Here is a 17,024-nt window from a genome sequence, read left to right as displayed (position 1 = left end):
AAACGTCACTCTTCTGGCACTCCCTTCTCCTTATTTTCAACTCTCCATTTCGCAGCCTTTCTCTTATTGAATTCAACTCTGACATTGTCCTTTTTGCCTCCGTGGATCAACGTTAAACTTTTGCTGCCTGTTCCCAAACGCATTTGTTGAGTAGCGTGTAGGCTATTTGGAGCATGTACAGTTAGGTCCGTAAGCTTAGGCTTACGCACTAGTGCCTAAAATAATGAAATTAAAACCTACATGTAGCCTATAGATATAAATCGCACAATAATTATACATCTACGGTTTTTTAAAGATATTGTTTTCTCCTAATTCAACTCGCCCGCCACCCACCCGACCTTGATCCACACAATACAATAATATCGCCCCGCAGATATAGGCCTAACCAGATATAGGCCTAACCGCAGGGACTGCGGTTTATAAGTCAACCCGCGCTTCACTAGTGTGAGCTCTATTTTCCATATGACAAAAGAAAAGAATAGTCGGAGGTGAATTTATTTTTAATACACCCACTCTTCACCATGCTGATTGTATCGAAAACAACACCCTCAACGAAAACAACAACAATTGTACAATGTAGGTTTGAGCGGCATATAAACAATTTTACATTACAATGTAAAATAAAATAAAATTACATTCGCTCACACATGCGTACATACTTACAAAGTAAAAGAAAATCTATTATTACATTGATACTTAGCACATACAGACCAGGCGTTTGCAACTTATTAATTACGGCCACGAAGTGGTTTTAAAGACGTACTCAACTGCATCTAACTATACTACAAGTGCAGATCAAACATCAAAACATACAAATAATATTATTCAAGCATAATGTCTAATTCAAGCACAGTCACTTTTTCCATTCCATCTTCCAAGATCATGCTAAATAATACAAAAATATCCCTCTTCTTCAACGGATTTGTTATATCAATAAAAATACATAATGTCATGTCGTAATCCTCGGTATTTAGCAATAAAATGCCTTCTTTAGTACAGATTTCCAAACATATCACACACTAAAGAATGGAAGGAATGTCATCAACAGAGGAATGGTAAAAAAACAAATCTATCTACAACAACTGTTGCCACAACAACTGTTGCCACAACAACCGGTTGAGATTGTTGCTGTTTACAGTACTTAAAGAGACAAGAGGAAGAATACCTCAGAATCCATGGAATGCTTTAACCCCTGTGGAGAGAGGAAGAAAGAGATCGACTTTAAGAAATAGTGGTATGTAAGTGTATCAAAACAAATGTATTCTGTTATATTTACGAGTGGCTCCTGAGTGGTGCTGCGGTCTAAGGCACTGCATCTCAGTGCAAGAGGCATCACTACAGTCCCTGGTTTGAATCCAGAATGTATCACATCCGGACGTGATTGAGAGTGCCATAGGGCGGTGCACAATTGGCCCAGTCTCGTCCGGGTTTGGCCGGGGAAGGCCGTCATTGTAAATAAGAATTTGTTCTTAACTGACTTGCCTAGTTAAATAAAAAAGATATAATATATATATACAATATACACAATATATATATTCATGTTTATGCTATTACCATGACTAAAAACATCTATATTTGCCATCCAGCCTCTATTTTTTGCACTTACATGGCCTTTGGGGTGGGAAAACCTATACAGGGCTGAGACCTTGTTATGTATGGCATCATGGCCAATCACAGAGAATCTTATATCTTGGCCAACCAATCACAGAGCATCTCTTTACCTGGTTACCCGACAGTTCCGTGTCTGAACCTGAGTACCCGTGTATGTGACATCACACCGCACCACGTTGTTGGAATAGTCCGACTCTTGAACATGATAACTGGGATTCACTATGACCTGAACAATGAAAAGATGTGTGTGAACAACGCTGCTTAGAGGAGATGGTCAGACCTCATTCAGATTGCACTGGGCAGAACTGTGATACCATTAAGGAATAGATCATTACCAAGCTGCTGTTGTAAATACTATAATAATTGAAGGACATTACCTTCAGGACGTAGTTTCCTGCAGGAACATCAGTGATGTCGATCCACTGACAGTCAATATTGGCAGCATAGGTGTCATGACAGCCTGGACTCAGCCCCTGTCAATGCAAAACAAAACACAGCCACAGCTCAATATGCAAAAACAAATAACGTGAAAAGAGTCCGAAGGTAACCCAGTAATGAGACATCATCACATTTATCTGGCTATATTGTTCTATAGTGAAAGGAGGGAGAAGAACTCTTGACCCAGAGTTTTTCCTGTGTATGAGCGGTGCAGAACTAACCTGTGTGTGGGCAGTGCAGAACTAACCTGTGTATGGGCGGTGCAGAACTAACCTGTGTATGGGCGGTGCAGAACTAACCTGTGTATGAGCGGTGCAGAACTAACCTGTGTATGAGCGGTGCAGAACTAACCTGTGTATGAGCGGTGCAGAACTAACCTGTGTATGGGCGGTGCAGAACTAACCTGTGTATGGGCGGTGCAGAACTAACCTGTGTATGGGCGGTGCAGAACTAACCTGTGTATGGGCGGTGCAGAACTAACCTGTGTATGGGCGGTGCAGAACTAACCTGTGTATGGGCGGTGCAGAACTAACCTGTGTATGGGCGGTGCAGAACTAACCTGTGTATGGGCGGTGCAGAACTAACCTGTGTATGGGCGGTGCAGAACTAACCTGTGTATGGGCGGTGCAGAACTAACCTGTGTATGGGCGGTGCAGAACTAACCTGTGTATGGGCGGTGCAGAACTAACCTGTGTATGGGCGGTGCAGAACTAACCTGTGTATGGGCGGTGCAGAACTAACCTGTGTATGAGCGGTGCAAAACTAACCTGTGTATGGGCGGTGCAGAACTAACCTGTGTATGGGCGGTGCAGAACTAACCTGTGTATGGGCGGTGCAGAACTAACCTGTGTATGAGCGGTGCAGAACTAACCTGTGTATGAGCGGTGCAGAACTAACCTGTGTATGGGCGGTGTAGAACTAACCTGTGTATGGGCGGTGCAGAACTAACCTGTGTATGGGCGGTGCAGAACTAACCTGTGTATGAGCGGTGCAGAACTAACCTGTGTATGGGCGGTGCAGAACTAACCTGTGTATGGGCGGTGCAGAACTAACCTGTGTATGGGCGGTGCAGAACTAACCTGTGTATGGGCGGTGCAGAACTAACCTGTGTATGGGCGGTGCAGAACTAACCTGTGTATGAGCGGTGCAGAACTAACCTGTGTATGGGCGGTGCAGAACTAACCTGTGTATGGGCGGTGCAGAACTAACCTGTGTATGGGCGGTGCAGAACTAACCTGTGTATGGGCGGTGCAGAACTAACCTGTGTATGGGCGGTGCAGAACTAACCTGTGTATGGGCGGTGCAGAACTAACCTGTGTATGGGCGGTGCAGAACTAACCTGTGTATGGGCGGTGCAGAACTAACCTGTGTATGGGCGGTGCAGAACTAACCTGTGTATGGGCGGTGCAGAACTAACCTGTGTATGGGCGGTGCAGAACTAACCTGTGTATGGGCGGTGCAGAACTAACCTGTGTATGGGCGGTGCAGAACTAACCTGTGTATGAGCGGTGCAGAACTAACCTGTGTATGGGCGGTGCAGAACTAACCTGTGTATGGGCGGTGCAGAACTAACCTGTGTATGGGCGGTGCAGAACTAACCTGTGTATGGGCGGTGCAGAACTAACCTGTGTATGGGCGGTGCAGAACTAACCTGTGTATGGGCGGTGCAGAACTAACCTGTGTATGGGCGGTGCAGAACTAACCTGTGTATGGGCGGTGCAGAACTAACCTGTGTATGGGCGGTGCAGAACTAACCTGTGTATGGGCGGTGCAGAACTAACCTGTGTATGGGCGGTGCAGAACTAACCTGTGTATGGGCGGTGCAGATCTAACCTGTGTATGGGCGGTGTAGAACTAACCTGTGTATGGGCGGTGCAGAACTAACCTGTGTATGGGCGGTGCAGAACTAACCTGTGTATGGGCGGTGCAGAACTAACCTGTGTATGGGCGGTGCAGAACTAACCTGTGTATGGGCGGTGCAGAACTAACCTGTGTATGGGCGGTGCAGATCTAACCTGTGTATGGGCGGTGTAGAACTAACCTGTGTATGGGCGGTGCAGAACTAGCCTGTGTATGGGCGGTGCAGAACTAACCTGTGTATGGGCGGTGCAGAACTAACCTGTGTATGGGCGGTGCAGAACTAACCTGTGTATGGGCGGTGCAGAACTAACCTGTGTATGGGCGGTGCAGAACTAACCTGTGTATGGGCGGTGCAGATCTAACCTGTGTATGGGCGGTGTAGAACTAACCTGTGTATGGGCGGTGCAGAACTAGCCTGTGTATGGGCGGTGCAGAACTAACCTGTGTATGGGCGATGCAGAACTAACCTGTGTATGGGCGGTGCAGAACTAACCTGTGTATGGGCGGTGCAGAACTAACCTGTGTATGGGCGGTGCAGAACTAACCTGTGTATGGGCGGTGCAGAACTAACCTGTGTATGGGCGGTGCAGAACTAACCTGTGTATGGGCGGTGCAGAACTAACCTGTGTATGGGCGGTGCAGGCATATCTGCGTCTAAATCCAACATCACAACCTGTGTCCTCCAGACAGAAGCTGGCCTTGTGTCCTTCAGCTACCTTCCTTCCTGTTGTCACATCTAACAGATCATAGTTACTGAAGGCATCCATACTGTGGTAGTGTCTGGGGGAGGACATAGAGGGGGAGACCAGAGAGAGAGAGAGGGAGAGAGAGGGGAGGAGAGAGAGAGGGAGAGTAGATAGAGAGGAGACAGAGAGAAGAGAGGAGAAAGGAGAGAGAAAGAGACATGAGAGAGGAGAGGAGAGAGACAGGAGAGAGGAGACAGAGAGCGAGGGGAGAAAGACAGGAGAGAGGAGACAGAGAGCGAGGGGAGAGAGAGAGTAGATAGAGAGGAGACAGAGGAGAGAAGAGAGGAGAAAGGAGAGAGAAAGAGACAGGAGAGAGGAGAGGAGCGATAAAGGAGAGAGGAAAGAGACAGGAGAGAGGAGAGGAGCGATAAAGGAGAGAGGAAAGAGACAGGAGAGAGGAGAGGAGCGATAAAGGAGAGAGGAAAGAGACAGGGTACAGGAGTAAATGATGTACAAGGATCTGGATTAAGTAAATATTCAGGTTCTACAAAAAAGGAACTGGTCTGAACTATCCTCTGAAGTTTCACCATACAGTTGTTATAAGTGCGTGTGGCCAGCTGCTATTGCCTGTCACGAGTGAGGGAGACCTGAGACAAATAGAGCTAGTCATTTCTACTTCCTATATGCAATGGGAATATATTTACTCACTGGTGACAGCTGTGCCATTCCCACTGGTGTCTTGGTTTAACAGGAAGGAAGTCAGTGGTGCCCTGGTTCTTGACTTTCTGGGGGAAGCGAAGCAGTACTCTGTAGTCTATGTCCCTTGCTGTGCTCGCTGACCTGGGACAGACCATACAGGGACAGATACATTAACGGTCATATTATATCTGATAAGGTAAACGTTTACAATTGTAAAAATGTGTATGTTTTAAGTTTATTGGCAATGCAAAACAGTAGTACCTAAGTGACATCCTGTTTATGTTGCCTATTGAGTGGCAAACTACCAATTGAAGCCGTTATTTACAGTAACCACACATTTCAGGAATTGAAGAGACAATGGGATACTGCAGATTTTTTTCATCAAAGTGTTTCGCAGATGAAGAGAAATAGAGAACATATACTGTGAAAAAATAGCGCACAAAGCCAGTTGGGCAACTACAGTATAACGTACCTCGCCAAACAGTTCTCCTCAGCCGCACAGCGCAGAGAGTACATCTGCATCCGCTGGATGTATGCACCTGCCTGGATGGCATACGGGTCTGGGACGAGATCTGGGAGCCCTAAAGAGAGACAATGCCATCACATAAGCCGTATAAGCGCTTATAACGGTTTTACTCGGAGCGTTTACACATTTATGCGCCAATTACATACCATTCTGAAAATATCTAGTGCCATATCCAGTGCCGGGGGCGGACGCCGGGGGACGCGGCCGCCGCGTGCGTGCTACGGGCGTTCTGCCTCTGGAGGAATACATGTTGTAGAAGACGGAATTCCGGTGGTTTTTAAAAGGGTTCCGAGGGTCGTCCGAGACCATGTCCTCGCCGTTACTTGCTGCCTCATTCGATGTTTCAGCAGGGTTAACGGGTCCGGGTCCTGGAGGAGCACCCCTCCGGTTAGGGATGACATAAGGTGCGTTGGAATTATCCGTTAGTGCGGGTTGCCTGGAGATGGAAGCACCGGGCTCCGCGCGCATCTCTTGGTATTCTACGCCCGGTACAGGCACTGCCTCCCTGCCTCGGGATGGAGAGGCGGGAAGCCCCGAGCGAGCATCCCAGGTAACATCCTGAGTGACAGGGACTCCTCTCCTCGGTACCCCGCTACCGGAGAACTCGGGGAGCAGCTCAGGGACCGATGCGTTTACACGGTAAGTGTACTCTGGGGAGTAGCGCCGTGCGCCAGGGGACCCCGCCACTCCCGCTCGGTATGGCACCTCGGGCTGCGACCTGGCCCCTGACTGGCGAGCATTGGGTACCAGATACTGTCTACTGTCATGTCCTAAATGTACAGATCCAGGATCTAGAACGTTGTTGGTTTGGTCCCGTAAATGTCCACCTACGTTCGATTCGATTGGCCCAGGTCTTCTGTACGCCACTGTGCCTTCCCGCGTTCCAGGCTGCGTCTGACCGGTGCCATCCCTCCCTGTGCTCATGTAGACTCTGGACTGGCTTCTCGGCCGCGCCGGTGGTTGATACTCTGACCCGGTGCTCATCAAACTGTACACCTTACCGTTATTCTCCCACTGAATCCTCTGCCGCCAAGGCCCCACTCGTTCGCGTGGCGGCTGCTGCTGCCCGGTAATGAGATGAACCAGTCCTTGGAGGAGGTAGAATAGTAAAACCGACCACTTCGCCATAATTGATAATTTAAACGTACTAAACCCTCTCTATAACTCATTAACTACAACATTAAACAATAGGCCTACGTATATGACATTTATATTGCACAGAATAGGCTAATATGGTTCTGTGGAGGAGCTCAAAGTTCTAAGGAGGAGCGCGCGCACTTTCCGTTCCAGTGAATATACTGCATAGCCTGCCTGTATTCTCTGTGTGCGGCACTACTGATAGTTGGAGAGGACAGGAAGCTTGGATTTCTCAGCCATTTATCAAAACGGGCTAGTTTACTTAAGCATGCACAGAAAACCTGAGGTTCGAGAGAAAAGACTTAACTCTTTCCTCCCTGTGGTGTTCAGTTACACAAGCCTTATAACGTAGCTTACACAAGCCTAGAGTTTACTTAGCAAACTTTACGCACTGGTGTCATCTAGGGTCATCTGAATAGCAACGCCACTTTTGTGTGTATCTCATGATCAATTTGGGCATTATTTCAATGCAAGTAATCTATATAAAAGGCAGTACTTTATTTGACACTTATTTTCTCTTATCATTTTGGCAATTTTTTTCTAAAAAGTCATCAATGTAACGGAATTTCATATTTTTTTTCACCCAACTTTTAACCTAACTCCAATGACAGGATGAACATGTTGGTAGATTTCACGTTGAATTCACGTTAGTTGATAACTCAACCAAATGTAAATCAAAACTAAACGTTAAACTGACGTCTGTGCCCAGTGGGAAGTCAGTCAGTAGACTATCCCAACCTGGTCTCATAGATTAGACGTAACAAAGTAAACGTTGATCCGGGATATTCAAATTCGTATGATATAATACGTTTGGTATGGTTATATAAAACAGATGGTTACTTAAGGCAAAAACAAAAGTAGGGTGGTTGGTCGGGGTGGATGGTTGGGCATATAATGTGAATGTCTAGTTACCTGGTTGGTTGGGGTGGATGGGTGGGCGTATAATGCTAAAGTCTGAAACCCAAAGTTTGCGAGTACAACTCATGGACAACTTTAGCATTTTAGCTAATTAGCAACTTTTCAGCTACTTACTACATTTTAGCTACTCGGTAACTGCTTAGCATGTTAGCTAACCCTTCCCCTCAACATAACTCTAACCAAAACCCTTTTAGCCAACCCTTCCCCTTCCACTAACCCCTAAACTTAACCCTTTAACCTAACTCCTAAACCTAACCCTAACCTTAACCCTAACCCCTAGCCTACCTAAAGTTAGCCAGCTAGCTAATGATAGCCACCTATCTAGAATTCATAACATATCATACATTTTGCAAATTTATAACTTAAAGTACGTTTAGCAAATTTATAACATTTTGTACAGTTTTCAAATTTGTAACATATAATACAAATTGTAATTCGTAACATATCATTCAAAATGGGTGAGGAACATCCACAAATGAATGCATAACATACGAAACATAACATACTGTATCATACTAAATTGAGAGTTCCGGATTTACATACAGAATAAAATGAAATGCTCTGAGACCAGGTTGCCTACTCTGTACCCACCATGAGACATAACAACTGCACTCGACAAGCCTACTGTCCCTATGAATAAAGAGATACAATTTGGTAAACAAATGCATTCAATGACGTTCAATATCAATTACCCTTATTGGCTACAACATCTTATACCTTTTCTTCAGGGAATCCATATTCCTTTTTAACAATTTGTTTTAGCCTAATCGCAGAATGACAAACGTCTCAATGAATCTTTCATTTGTGAATGACAGAGTAGGCTACTACATCTCTTATATGCTGACTTGTCATCTCTAAAGTATACCATCTCTCAACCCTCTGTCTGTACACTTGAATAAACATCTCTATTTCAGAGCATGGCCATGGGGTGGCAGTGTACATCTGTGTTTGAGACATCTGTCAGGCTGTCACGGTTAATATGGAAGTATAATCAAATCAAATCAAATCATATTGGTCATATACGTGTTTAGCAGATGTTATTGCGGGTGTAGCGAAATGCTTGTGTTTCTAGCTCCGACAGTGACGTAATATCTAACAAGTAATATCTAACCATTTCACAACATATACCGAAATACACACAAATCTAAAGTAAAGGAATAGAATTAAGAATATATAAATATATGGACGAGCAATGTCAGAGCAGCATAGACTAAGATACTGTAGAATATAATAGAATACAATATATACATATGAGATGAGTAATGCAAAATATGTAACCATGTAACCATAGTGACTAGTGTTCCATTTATTAAAGTGGCCAGTGATTTCAGGTCTTATGTATATAGGGCAGCAGCCTCTAATGTGCTAGTGATTACTATTTAACAGTCTGATGGACTTGAGACAGAAGCTGCTCAGTCTCTCTGTCCCAGCTTTGATGCACCTGTACTGACCTCGCCTTCTGGACGATAGCGTGGTGAATAGGCCGTTGTCGTCCTTGATGATCTGTTTGGCCTTGACATTGGGTACTGTAGGTGTCCTGTAGGTGTCCAAATCAAATCAATCAAGTATTTCTTGTTCATTCTGCTTGACACATAGCCTATATATTCACAATAGTAGTACACTTGGGGTGTGTGGACACATTTTAATGGGAACAATATTTTTGATATGGTACCTCAGATATACAGTATCACTCATATGACATTTGGTTATTGGCCATCTGGCAACTTGGCGAGACCAGGTGAAGGCTGTGCGACAACCGTGTGTAAATTGTATTTTGTAGGGTAGCCTACTGGCCAGTATAGCGTGCTTTCTGTCCAAATTATCTGGCATATAACAACTATGCGAAAAAAACACTCAGTAGTAAAAAAGTTTGTTGTTGGTTCAACCAATTGACTGGAACATAAATGGGTCACAAGGAGACATAAGTGCTGGCAAGTGTGTCTAGCGGATAGTCGGGACTTAGTAAATGTAGCCACGCTCCAAATAGGGCAAAAGCTCAACGACTGTCTCTGTCTGTCTGGTGGCTATGATTAGTCAGGAACCCGATACCTGAGGGGACGTTCTAGAATAGAGCAAGAGAACGCCCCGCGCACGGAGCCAGTATAAGACCGGCGACGCCTTGCAACGGGTTTGGCACAGATTTCCCCTCTCGAGCAGGACAGATACAAAGTATAGACAGTAAGTATATATGCTATATTGAGTCTTTACTTGTGTGTCTGAAGTGAACAAAAAAATAGTGAACAAAAAAAAGTATTAAACAAAAGAAAGTAAACAAATCACAACAAACTGTTGCCACAAAGGTTGAACAATAGCCTATCTGTTTTAAATTAAATAGTGTTTTTTTGGGTGGAAAATAAAATGATTTGAAATATTTTTTTGCTGGTGCTCTTCGGGTTGCTTTCATATTAAAACACCTGTTAGTTAGACTTCCCCTTGTGATGCCGGCCGAATAAAAACTAATTGTTGTACGCTTTGAATATATCTCATTCCATAAATCTAGGTATCCCAGGGCTCCTCAGAATCTTTGCTTCTTGTGCGATTAAACGAAGATGAAGGTCTATAATGGTTATACCACAAGAAACCCACGAAGGAATACACCTGTTTTCCTTCCCGTTACTGTGACACCAGAAGCCATATCATGCGGAGTATACATCTAATTGATAAACCCGGAGGGTATGACGGGTCACCATAACATTACTACAGATCACATCACGGGGAGACAAAACTTCAAGGTGAGACAAAACAACAAAAGACTGATATATTCCTTGAGAAAGATCGTATACTGTAGCCTACATACGTCATGTTTTCGGTCAATGCTCCCATGGTCTATTATTGCAAGTTCTGTCTTCGAGTGTTTTTCCATTTTGTCATGAGCTGTAAGCACGCTCATATTCATGCTGTAGGGGTTTATGTAGGCTGATGAAGAGGTGTCTGCAGGTGAACTTATATTCTTCAGATTCCAAAGTGAAAGAACGACCTTTGAGGAATAGGCTATATGTAATATACTAGCCGTTGTCTATTCAGCTAAAAATGTATACTTGTAACCCTCGGATGGCTTCTCCTTAGTGAATGACCAGACGCGCATGTTTGACGTTTTTTATTCAGGCCAAAAAGTATCTATTTTGATTTTGAAAATATATATATACTGATACTACCACTGCCCCTATCTAAAATTGACATTGCAAGTGGACAGTTTTCAGCTCACACTGATGGCATTTGAAAGTCAACACTAACGTTGACAGCGACATGACAGGTTTTCAGTAAGACACGTAGGCCTATCACTTCTATATTAGGCTACATACCAAGGTCAGTGGGACGATTTGGATTCATTTGGTCTCACGGTTTCATCTGGCAATAGGGTGTACCTTTAATTGACTCAGAAGGTGACCAGACCAGTGGAGGCTGCTGAGGGGACAACGGCTCATAATCATGGCTGGAATGGCATCAAACAACCTTGTCATTCCACCAATTCCGCTCCAGCCATTACCACGAGCCCGTCCTCCACAATTAAGGCGCCAGCAACCTCGCGTTGACCAGACGTCATAAAATGATATTCCAGTCAATGAACTTTACCTCTAGTTGTAACTAATATGTTGCTTTGTCAGGGGGGCGTTTTATGATGGCGTGTCCTTGCTTTGATAACCTACATGTGGCAACTAATCCTCGTGATACTCTGTGGTGACACAGATAGTGTGATGGCTATTATTGTTCATATAAACACTTAGGCCTATATATCGCCTTTTAAGTCTCACATGAATTATTAACGTTGATGTATAGTTTTTACAGTAATTAATAACACATTCGTATATAGTTAATAATGGATCTATTGAAATTGCCTTTCAAGCACTGTAGTAGGCCTGATTGTAGTTGATTGTAGTAGCCATGCACGTTTCTATGTTTCTTTAATCATTCCATAATACAGCACCAATAATATGATGACAAGTGCCAAGACTATGCTCTATTACAGGTTGTTTTATTTGCTTCGGTGCAATTTTCACAGGTATGTTGTACATTTTCACAACTTGGTACAAAACTCAAAACAGATCATCAAAAGGACAGTTTGAAAACTCTAAGCACATTTTCAATTGACTAAATACAACATACAAAATCATACAGTCACTTTTTCACCGAACGGGGACAACAACAGTCCACAAATTTTGGTATGTGACCTCAGTGGGAATCAAACCCACAACTCTAGTGTTTGCTAGTGCCATGCTCTAATGAACTGGGCCACGTACAGGACCACTACAATACATAAGTACAATACAACACTGTAAAATACAATACACAATGACTGTACAGGTGGAAGATGTTCTGATTACCATCCCCATGGGTGTACCAAACTCCTTCAGGGCATGGATGAGGCATGCAATGAACTCAATCTAGACCTATGTCAGGCTGTCAGACCTATGTCAGGCTGTCAGACCTATGTCAGGCTGTCAGACCTATGTCAGGCTGTCAGACCTATGTCAGGCTGTCAGACCTATGTCAGGCTGGAATTCCACACATTCCAAAAGGTTTTCCCCAGGTGCATGACAGTTGGTATATTTACTGTGATTTGGATGAGAACCTATGGCCAAATGCTCAAGACAGGCTTGATGTAAACTGGTGCCAGATAGACATTATGTTGCTTTCGTCGCTTTCATCTGATTAGATTGTGAAAGATGTCTTCAGTGATCACACCTTTGATAGAAATGATGGACATTTGACATTCAGTCAATTTTAGCAAGTAAAATATCTATATACTGTATATAAAAAAAAACTAGAGTCGATGTCCGCGCCCCCGTGGAAATCTACTTAGCATAATACAAAAAAAGCGAGAGTGGTGTTTGTCAGACCATGAGACATCTCGAAAATTGGTCAAAATTGCCTGTAGAGTCTGAACGGTTTGGCCTACAAACTATTATGACCCCTCTATGGAAAGATGAGACTCATGAACAGGATAGTGTTTTCCGTTTTGCTCTAAGACCCCCACAAGCGTCTTGGGACTCGTCTGAAGTTCTGTACAGCCAATCTGCCAACTTCTGTCTGTAGCGTCCGAACAGTTACACACTAATATGACCTCTCTGTGTAAAGGTGAGATTCTCACAAACTCGTACATGTAATTTTGCTCTAGGACGCCCACAGGCCTCACAAGACTCGTTTTAAGGTGCCAGTTTAAAAAACTGACAGGAAGTACAATATATATGGAGAGTGTTTAGTGGCAAAAATAAGGGGTTAAATACATGTACAATTTATTTTTATATATGTATGTTTCCAGATTTTTTTTATATATCTCAGATATAGGACAGACACTTCAGAACAAATTTCCTTTATATTTTTGGGGGGACTGTCTTTTGTTCCATGTAGTGAATCTGTTATTCAATGCGTTTGCATGGGCTAATAGCAGAAAGGCCAAACATATTTTTAAAATCAAATTATTTGTATTTTTTTTTTGATACTTCAAGGGGTCTTGGAATTCAAAATCAAATAGCTAAATGGTCCTTGGTATGACTTTCTTAAAACAATTCCATATAGCTTAGTAGAATGGGTTTGTATGTTTGTGTTTCAGTGTGTGTGTGTGTGTGTGTGTGTGTGTGTGTGTGTGTGTGTGTGTGTGTGTGTGTGTGTGTGTGTGTGTGTGTGTGTGTGTGTGTGTGTGTGTGTGTGTATGTGTGAGAACAGGTTGCACAGTGACTTACTCCTTTTACCTTAGTGAAGTTGATCCCTTTGGAGGCCATCAATTTAACTGTCAAAAGCCAGACAGGGTTTCTGCCAAAGTTGGCCACATATCCCCATGCATGCCCACGATCAGGTTCTATGGAAAGGGCCAACTCATAACTAATGTCCTTTGCCCTTTCCAGCCTTGATTATCTAACAGCACATTGATAAATAAACCTGATCACTTTTCATAAAACAGAACTAGGTATGTCCTAAGTCAGGGGTCTCCAACCTTTTCTAGCATAAGACCTACTTTTAAATTATGAAACATTGTGAGCTACTGCAAATTTTTCCTATCTTGGTTTTATTCGGTTCTGGTCTGGGATTTAAAACAAGTTTTTCATTCACAAAATTATAATTATTCATAAAGAAACAATTCAATTGGATGCTATAAGTCAGTGTCAATGCTTAAATCACATCAGAATAACATTTTTTAGGGTAAAAAAAACAGCAATGTGGATTCTTTTGGGATAGTAGCTCGGAGCTTGAGGTGTCTGAAACCTGTGAGATTAGTTCATGATAGTTTGCGGTGTAACACATAAAAAATACATGTATTTTCATAATTGTTTGGCGAGCTACTCGTAGTTGGCCTGCGAGCTACTGGTAGTTGGCCTGCGAGCTACTGGTAGCTAGCGATTGGAGACCACTGGCCTAAGGTCACAAAATGTTGACACAATTTTGGGATATCTAACTTTGTCCCCAGGCGACTGTGCATAGGAGGGAGTGTCTGGTGAATGACATTTGGGTTCATCATGTTATGCTTGTCAAAAGTATTCCATGTATTTCAATTCAATCAAAGTTCATATGTATTTATAAAGCCCTTTTTACATCAGCAGTTGTCACAAATTGCTTTAAAGTAACCCAGCCTAGACACAAAACAGCAGTAGCACCATCAAAAATGCTCACATGTCTTTGGAGTTGGTAGTTGGGTAGTTGGGTTGTTGGGTAGTTGGGTACTAGGGTAGTGGGTAGTAGGGAAGCAGGGAAGTAGGGTAGTGGGGTAGTAGAGTAGTAGGGTAGTTGGGAAGTAGGGCAGTTGGGTAGGAGGGTAGCTGGGAGGTTGGGTAGCTGGGTAGCTGGGTAGCAGGGAAGAAGGGTAGCTGGGTAGATGGGTAGTAGGGTAGTAGGGTAGCAGGGTAGCTGGGTAGATTGGTAGTAGGGTAGCTGGGTAGCTTGGTAGTAGGGTAGTTGGGTAGGAGGGTAGCTGGGAAGTTGGGTAGCTGGGTAGCAGGGTAGTAGGGTAGCTGGGTAGTAGGGTAGCTGGGTAGTAGGGTAGCTGGGTAGTAGGGTAGCAGGGTAGTAGGGTAGCAGGGTAGCTTGGTAGTAGGGTAGCTGGGTAGCTGGGTAGTTGGGTAGTAGGGTAGGAGGGTAGTAGGGTAGTAGGGTAGTAGGGTAGTAGGGTAGGAGGGTAGTAGGGTAGTAGGGTAGGAGGGTAGTAGGGTAGTAGGGTAGTAGGGTATCAGGGTAGCTGGGTAGTTAGGTAGCAGGGTAGCTGGGTAGCAGGGTAGCTGGGTAGATGGGTAGTTGGGTAGCAGGGTAGTTGGGTAGTAGGGTAGCAGGGTAGCTGGGTAGCTTGGTAGTAGGGTAGCTGGGTAGCAGGGTAGCTGGGTATATGGGTAGTTGGGTAGTTTGGTATTAGGGTAGCAGGGTAGTTGGGTAGTTGGGTGGTAGTCTAGTAGGATAGTTGGGTAGTAGGGTAGTAGGGTCGTAGGGTAGTTGGGTAGTAGGGGACTGACTCACTTGGGGGGGAAAGCGTGTGACAGCCTTACAGGCCGGCTCCCCTCCTTCCAACCCAAATATGGAAGAACAGGCTTTACTCTTTGGTTATGTTCCGGTTACCATGGAGCCGCCGTGTGACGTGGGAGCACATGGATCGCATGCCTCTCTGGTTCTCACCTTTCCCCTGTTGCCTCCGCCTCCGTCCGCCTGGAGAGCCTGATTGGCTGGTGCAGGAGATAGGGCCGTGAGACTGGCAGGAGGGCACGTAGAGATCATAACCACTCCCCCCGGAATCTCTCTGTACAAGGCCTAATAATACTTCCCTGACACCCAAAGCATCTGGCCTAAATATAACAAACACACACACACACACACACACACACACACACACACACACACACACACACACACACACACACACACACACACACACCAGCAGGCTGCCACCAGCCACCCTCAGCTTGTCCTCGCCAGGCACCCAAAAAATTCCCAGTTATGCGTCACAAGACAAAAGGCCCAGCTCCCCGCACCCACTGGTCACCACCCCGCACCCGCTGGTGACCACCCCGCACCAGCTGGTCACCACCCACACCCGCTGGAAGACTGCTGGGTTGGCTGTTCACACCGTATTGTAGTTATTGAAATCCCAGGTCATGGTTGACAAGCTATAAGGATGAAATTACACTGTCATTACCAGTATCATGGATAACAACATAAGCCCACTTTCTTGGTAGTTGAGGTCATATTGTAAATAGATTAGATATCATTGACCAGCCGATGTCCATCAGACAATAATTTATCTGATGCTTTTATCCCAAGCGACTTGCACTGAACACATATTCAGTAGGAATCAAACCCAGAACCCCGGGTACAAGAACTGCAATCAAATGAGCTAACAGAACCCCCGACATGGGTGTTTGGTGTGTTGCTACATGCAAGGTCATTTATGAGGGAATAAACTGCAGATGGCAGATGTGATGGGCTTCGAATGATTAAATACAAATATAACCAATGGTTTGTTTTGACTGACTCCCCTCATTAATGGGATGGAGCACTGTTGTTAAATGCTAAACACAATTAAATATGCGTTGTGCGAAAGAATAACCTTTTAAAAATGTCTTGGGAGGGAACAATTTACAGTGGCTTCAACTCAACTTCAAAAGAGCTGTTAACTATTCCCACGGAATGGGAAACCTCTCATAATCACTGAGAAGCCTTTTCCACTACTGAATATGTCCCAGATATCTCTGCATTTACATGGCCGTTTACGTAGGTAGGCACAGCTTCAGTATCAAGTAGTTACTACTACATCACAGTAGGGCTAGTTTTGTTGTTGTTTTTGTTGTTTGTGGAGAGTTTTTGGTTCAATGTTCAAAATTCATCAGGAATAAATTCTGTTCTGGTTTCTTTCCCTTTCCTGAATGTTAAAGCTTCAACAGTTCAGGGTGGTATCAGAGCAGCTGATGTAAAATGATGTAAAAAACCCCACAAAAAACAGAGACGAAGCATTTGTGTTGATCTTGAATCTGTCTTCAGTGTACAAAATGATATGGATGAAGATGTCACAGCTGTATATGTTTCTGTAGGTATAATATAATAGTTTTCTAAATGCTCTCACTGTAATATAGCTGCGTTTACTGGATGCTAGTCTTGTGTTGCCACATTTCCCCGTTTAGAAAGCTGTAAATTGAAAGTTCATTGGATTGAGAATAACCACAGAACACAGTAGA

The 17,024-nt window shown here is 44.1% G+C and overlaps 1 protein-coding gene across 1 annotated transcript; it reads right to left on the bottom strand.

The window, feature by feature from the left end:
* Positions 1 to 479: 479 nt before the first annotated feature.
* LOC120056140 (protein-lysine 6-oxidase-like) lies at positions 480 to 7,152 on the bottom strand. The gene is made up of 7 exons (XM_039004344.1): positions 5,967 to 7,152; positions 5,767 to 5,875; positions 5,304 to 5,435; positions 4,533 to 4,689; positions 1,989 to 2,084; positions 1,722 to 1,837; positions 480 to 1,192 (listed from the first exon to the last, which is right to left on the bottom strand). Exons 1-7 carry the CDS (start codon positions 6,946 to 6,948, stop codon positions 1,186 to 1,188), a joined length of 1,599 nt encoding a protein of 532 aa, XP_038860272.1. The 5' UTR covers positions 6,949 to 7,152; the 3' UTR covers positions 480 to 1,185.
* Between the last annotated feature and the right edge of the window lie 9,872 nt (positions 7,153 to 17,024).

Source organism: Salvelinus namaycush, chromosome 11 (genome assembly GCF_016432855.1).
Source record: "Salvelinus namaycush isolate Seneca chromosome 11, SaNama_1.0, whole genome shotgun sequence".
Lineage (NCBI taxonomy): Eukaryota > Metazoa > Chordata > Actinopteri > Salmoniformes > Salmonidae > Salvelinus > Salvelinus namaycush.
The sequence above is the reverse complement of the archived record's forward strand: the minus strand, read 5'-3'. Positions and strand labels throughout refer to the sequence as shown.

Bases quoted from the DNA above. Each gene is read 5' to 3' on its own strand.
- LOC120056140 (XM_039004344.1), bottom strand. From the start codon at position 6,948: ATGGCGAAGTGGTCGGTTTTACTATTCTACCTCCTCCAAGGACTGGTT. The intron at 5,436-5,766 runs GTACGTTATACT...GGTCTGTCCCAG, and splicing joins GAGGAGAACTGTTTGGCGAG to GTCAGCGAGCACAGCAAGGG. The intron at 2,085-4,532 runs GTTAGTTCTGCA...TTGCATTGACAG, and splicing joins CCTGCACCGCCCATACACAG to GGGCTGAGTCCAGGCTGTCA.